We start from the raw sequence: 6,000 nt of genomic DNA, 5'->3' as shown, positions 1-6,000 counted from the left end.
AGTACCTGTAGATTCAGTTGACAAATACGGGGCATTTACTAGGCACTGGGGTACAAAGCAATGAACTAAATTTTTTTTTTTAATCCATGCAACCCTGGAAGGTAAGGCTCAGTCTACCTATTTCGCAGAAGAGGAAAATGAGGCTTGGATCTGAGAAATATTTACCCAAGGTCAAGGGGCTAATTGGAGGCAGGGTGTTAACTCCAATCTAATCTGGGCGGTTCCCAGGAACGAGCTTTGAATCAATCAAACCGATAATCCAGTCAACCAATCAGTATTTATTGGGCACCTACAGCCTGCAGTACACCTCACGCAGCAGAGAGGAGGAGCAGAGACTGCGGTGCGTAGGCAGCACTGGAGACCCGCGGTCGCAGCCGGATCGAGGGAATTTGGCGCCTACTTTTTGTACGTTGGGTGTTCTGGCCTGTGATTGGGTGCGGTCTGCGGCTGCTCCGTTGACCTTGGCAGAACCCGGGAGATTCGGTCCTCGACCGGCCTCCGGGGAATGGGCCACCCGGAGTCCCCGCTGGCCCGGGTGCCCGCGGGAAATGCGGTTTATATAAAGAGGTTATGTAAAGAGATCAGCTGGCGCGAACACGTTGAGAGCCACGGGTGCCGGAACGCCGGATTCTGCCCCGCGCGCGGCGCTGCTACGTCCAGTGAAGCGGCAAGTTCCGGCACACGCCGGGCGCGGGCCACGGCCGCGCGCGCTGCACGGCTCCGAAGGCTGCCCAGCCCGGGCGCCCGGAAGTGGAGGGGCTCAGGCCAGGTAGGTACGAGTGTGGTGTGAGGAGTGAAAGCGCCGAAGCCAGAGCTACCCCCACCCCTTCGGGCCCTTGGGAAGGGCGGCTGGGCAGAGGATTTGGCGCGCCCTGGAACGCCGTGGCTTTAAGCCAACCCTTTCGCACACGCCGCCCTCGGGGACTTGGGTCGGTCCGCTGGGCTCCGCTCGGACTTAATTCAACGGACGGTTTACACGCTGGAAAACTGTAGGCGGGACGCAGAGAGGGGGAATCCCTGTAGGACCCAGGCCGGAAAAAAAGATTTCCACAGTGCAGATTGCTTCTTAGGGAGATTTTCATAAATGGTGAAGAATGGTAGTCCTTGTTTTTATAAGTCCTGTACGATAATTTAACTGGGAAGGTGTGGGTGGGGGTGTTACTTTTCTTTCCGGTTCCCCTCAGAGCCACCGTCTGTGGTTTCGTCTTTCCCGCTTTCCCCTCCCCTCCCTGGATGTTTCGGCAGCGGTAGCTTCGGTCTTAAAGGGGCCGCAGAGGCCGGAGGAGGTGGGGCCCTCTGGCCTGCGCTCCTTGCCTGCCCGCCTCGGCCTGGTCGTTTAACCGATTCTTTCACTCGCAGATCACAATCCAGGCTCCCGCTCCTCCGCGTCCCGGGGCTGGACGGAGGGATGAGGCAGGGGGGGCCCGGGCAGCGCCGTTGCTGCTCCCCCCACCGCCCGCAGCCATGGAAACGGGGAAGGAGGACGGCGCCCGCAGAGGTACACAAAGCCACGAGCGGAAAAGGCGAAGCCCAGTGCCGCGGGCGCCCAGCGCGAAGCTGAGGCCGGCGGCTGCGGCCCAGGCCATGGATCCCGTGGCGGCCGAGGCCCCGGGCGAGGCCTGCCTGGCGCGGGGGCGGCCAGAAGGCGGCGGCGGGTCCGCGCCGCCGCGCTACAGCTTGTTGGCGGAGATCGGGCGCGGCAGCTACGGCGTGGTTTACGAGGCAGTGGCCGGGCGCAGCGGGGCCCGGGTGGCGGTCAAGAAGATTCGCTGCGACGCCCCAGAAAACGTGGAGCTGGCCCTGGCGGAATTCTGGGCCCTGACTAGCCTCAAACGGCGCCACCAGAACGTGGTGCAGTTTGAGGAGTGTGTCCTGCAGCGAAACGGGCTAGCCCAGCGCATGAGCCACGGCAACAAGAGCTCACAGCTTTACCTGCGCCTGGTAGAGACTTCGCTCAAAGGTAGGACCACCGCGGGCCATTCTCACCGCCCGTAGGGCCTGAACCCACTGCTGTGGACCGCTCGGCCCAAAGTGGTCTCGGGACCGCTAGGCCTTGGTGCTGTCACCTTGGGCCCAGACACACCCTCCTTTCCGAAGCCCAGGCATTGGGGCCCTGGTCAGCTTTCGACCTAGGATGAGTCCTTAGCCCAAACGTTACCTGGTATTTTCATAACAAGCGCTCGCTAAATTCTGACTGTTGTCTTATTAATTGCTCAATATGTGCAGCCCATTATTAATGAACTAAAATTGGTTGAGGAGAGGAGGATGTTTTGTACGGGGTTGGTGGAAGCCCCCTCACTCTCTAGGGCCTCTTCCCTTTCCCTCCCAAAGCAAACAAAAAGAAAAAAAAAAACTTTACTGGACCTACCCGGTCTCCCTCCCTGTCTGATTCCAAATATCCTCACAGCCCCCTCCCCCAACTCTACCCGCTAAACTCTTGCTTCCTAGTCTTTTCTCCTGGGACCACCAGCGCTTCATCCCAGGGCACTCGAGCAAACTGTCGGTTTTCTGGCTGCGTCCTCTGGGGCCTTCAGAATAATAACCCCACAGGTGGGCCCAGAGCTGTCACATAACAATACCTAACATCTTTTCCCTCCACTTTACATTCTTTATCTCTTAATCCTCTGGGGCTGGTATGGAAGTGCTTTTATTTATGGGAAAGACAGGACTCAGAGAGCCAGGGGGGCCTTGAGCGGTCCTTGGTACTGCTTAACCCTAGTTTCCCAGTTTTCACTGCAGTTTTGGAGTGTGTTCATCCTGAGTCCTCAGGTCTCACATATCTTGTACATGCTGAACGAAGCCAAGGATTTGTTCAGAGAGGAGAGGGCCAGTGGCCTAGGAGTGTCCGAGTGGACTTTTTCAAGGGAGGGGCTATTAATGAGTCCCAACTATGTCATAGATGTCTTCCAGAAGTGACTTCAGGTAATAATTCTAAAAGTCAGTCCTCCCCTCTGTAAATGGAGAAATTAAGGATTCAAGGTGAACAAATACAAGTTGATGAAGGTTAATCACCTTATAAAGGAAGTTGCATTGTACTCCTGGTTTCCTTACACTTTTTATAGACCAAGTGATATGAACCCAGATTTGTCTTAATTCAAGGCCTAGGTCCTTTCGAATGGGTAATGGTGCCTTTCCTACCCCCGGATGAACTAGAGCTGACCTTTAAGAATGGGTAGGATTTGGGGTGGAGTTGGAAAAGGCATTTTGTTTGGAGCTTTTGCCTGACTTTAAGAGCCAGCAAACACAGCCTCAGAGAACTCCCTGTCCCATTTCAAGTCAGTGTTCCACAGTGATTTGGGGAGCACGATGAATATTACCTGGGGTCCTTTTTCAAAATAGGCTTTTGCTTCTTATGCCCATCCCTACCCCGTCTATCCTGAAAAGCTCACCCTCCCCCCAGTGTTTTGAAAAGACTTTCTGGTGGTTTTTTGTTTTGTTTTGTTTTGTTTTTTTTCTTAGCTCTCCTCTATTTTACAAGCTCTTCTTTCCCAGACTGTCCTGCACTGACCTCCACTGTGGTTAATGAGTGGTCTGGACCTCAGTGTACCTGACTGCCTCGGGATGTGGGAATTTGCTTTGCTCAGCAATCCCCTTCTGCTTTCAGTTCATTGATGCCAGTCTTGAAACTACAAGCTGGGTTTGAAGTTTTTTCTCTTATACATATAAATACAATTGACCCTTAAACAACACAGAGGTTAGGGGCGCTGACCTCACCCCCGCAACAGCCAGAAATCTGTGTATAGCTTTTGACCCTCCCCATACTTAACTACTAATAGCCTGCTGCTGACCAGAAGCCCTGCTGATAATATAAACAGTCACTTAATGTGTATTTTGCATGTTATGTGTATTATATACTGTATGATTATAATAAGGTCAGCTAGAGAAAAGAAAATGTTAAGAAAATCATAAGGAAGAAAAATATATTTACAGTATGTTGAAAAAAAATCAGTGTATTAGTGGGCCTGTGCAGTTCTAGCCCTTGTTCAATAGTCAACAATATTGTTAAAACTTTCCCCACCTGTGGGATTTGTTCCAACTGCACAGGAAACAGTAGGCTTTGGGGTTAGACTCAATTTTAGTCCTGGCTTGTCTAAACTGACTGCGTGAGCCTGGGACAAGCAGTTTCAAATCTGCGGGGAGCATTGCTTTATCCCCAAGACAAGGGCACCAGTGTCATGGTGGCTGCACAGCCTGCGAGTGCCAGTGAGGGCTCCAGGTGAGGAGGAACTCACTGCCTCAGTACGTTCAGGCTCTATTCCGAATCTTCTACCATCATCTTTGAGATTCACAGTGCTCTTGTTCGAGTTTCCCATACAGGTACGACCATGGAACACATCCTATTTCCTGTGTTGTCAGGACACCAAGTTGACAGAAACACTGGTATTTTCTTCCTTCCTTTGTGCACTAAAACAGGCCAAGAGAAATGAAAGATTTTGCTTTAGGTCACATACTTGAATATGTCCCTTTCGGTAGTTTAGAGTCTTAAGTATTTCACCCTCTGTTACGGTTCAGGCAGTGTTCTGGGCTGGGGAGGTGGAGGTGATGGGCTTTACTCTTTAATGCTCTGCTTATGAAACTAACATTGAAATGTACATGTCAAGTGTTACTTTAGAAAGCAGTAAATAGGCATGGGTGGGTTGCCATTAATGTTAAAGTGGAGAACAGTTTTTTTTTGCTATGAATATTAAATTAGAGAACAAAGACCCAAATTACTCCTTTTTCTGGGCTTCAGCTTCCAGAGTTTAGCCCTCTTAATCTGCCCCGTGGGGTGCTGACTTTACAGCAGACTGATATTATTTGGAAATGTTAGAGCTGGGAGGAATCTTAGAGATAATCTGATTCAGCTCTGTCATTAAATCCTCTGCAGCCACCTTTTCCGGATCTTGGGCAAATCAGGATAATTTTGAAACGGACCAAAAATGTTAATCTGCCTTAAAGTCACAGTTGAACCAAATCCACCTGTAGGCATACCTTGGGGATACTGCAGGTTTGGTTCCAGGCCACCACCACAGTAAAGTCAGTCATAATCTTTTTTGCTACTGGAGGGTCTTCAGTTGGTTTAAAAAAAAAGGAAAGTCTGTGAAGCGTAATAAAGTGAGGTAGGTCTATACTTTCACTGAAGCCCAATAGGGTTCTTTAATTCTTTAGCTCTCCTGTATTTTGTGAGCGCTTCACTTTATTCTCAAGACTATCTTCTCACTGTGGGTAATGAATGGTGTGGACTTGCCCCGAAGGAACTTAATTGGAAAAGTTTGAGGACCTGTGGAAGACTGAAATGCTAATCAGGGTCACAGGAGGAAAAAGCAAATTGGCTCATTAACAAGGGTTTTGTACTGAATTAACAGGAATGAGAATCAGAAGTTGGCAGAGGAGATGGGCTTGAAAGAAGGCAGTCTAGGACCTAGTGGATGTGTAGGGAAGACAGAAAAAGGTGGAATAATTTATTTCACAGTTGGGTCAAATAGGAAATAGTGTTTTTCCCTCCAGCGTCAAATGTCTAGTGAATTCTCAGAAGGCATTTTCATAGGCTTCACAGATTATTTTACGTAGAAATAATCCAGTATCCGAGAGAAGAGGGAAACTTCTTAGTGCAGTTCTTGGTCTTCTGCGACTGCATTTAATAGATGCCTGTCTCTGTCCTTTCTTTCTCTCTGAACACACACCAGACAGGTCCTACCCGGAGCATCATGCAAACAACAGGAGCTTCAGAGTCAGTAGCTCCAGAGTTAGGTCTTCGCTGTCTGATCTGGCCCTGTTTCCCAGGGAAGGAAGCGAAAGCTCATACAAGGCACGGGACTTGCCCAAAAGGAGTTAGTGGTAGCATTCAAACTAGCCTTCCAGGCTCTTTAAAACCAGATTAGCAATCCTGTAAATTATTTGGTTGATGAGTTGGTGTATATTGAACTTTAAGTACTTTTTGCAAAAAGGAGTTAAGGTATCAGCGTTCATTTTTACCTCCTTGTTTCCATTGCTAATGACCCTGTCCTGACAGCACCTAAA

At 50.0% G+C, this 6,000-nt stretch overlaps 1 protein-coding gene across 2 annotated transcripts in view; it reads left to right on the top strand.

Annotated features, from left to right (window-relative positions):
• The first annotated feature begins 324 nt into the window (after positions 1 to 324).
• Positions 325 to 6,000, top strand: part of LOC119046233 (serine/threonine-protein kinase 35) — a 194,614-nt gene continuing 188,938 nt past the window's right edge. For both annotated transcript variants that reach the window (XM_053671132.1, XM_037141166.2), the window contains exons 1-2: positions 325 to 769; positions 1,360 to 1,960. In XM_053671132.1, coding sequence (XP_053527107.1) covers positions 506 to 769; positions 1,360 to 1,960 — 865 coding nt within the window. In that variant the 5' untranslated portion in view covers positions 325 to 505. The remainder of the gene's footprint in view (positions 770 to 1,359; positions 1,961 to 6,000) is intronic.

This window comes from Artibeus jamaicensis, unplaced genomic scaffold (genome assembly GCF_021234435.1).
Source record: "Artibeus jamaicensis isolate MK-2021 breed Jamaican fruit bat unplaced genomic scaffold, CSHL_Jam_final contig_685, whole genome shotgun sequence".
Taxonomy (NCBI): Eukaryota; Metazoa; Chordata; class Mammalia; order Chiroptera; family Phyllostomidae; genus Artibeus; species Artibeus jamaicensis.
The sequence above is the reverse complement of the archived record's forward strand: the minus strand, read 5'-3'. Positions and strand labels throughout refer to the sequence as shown.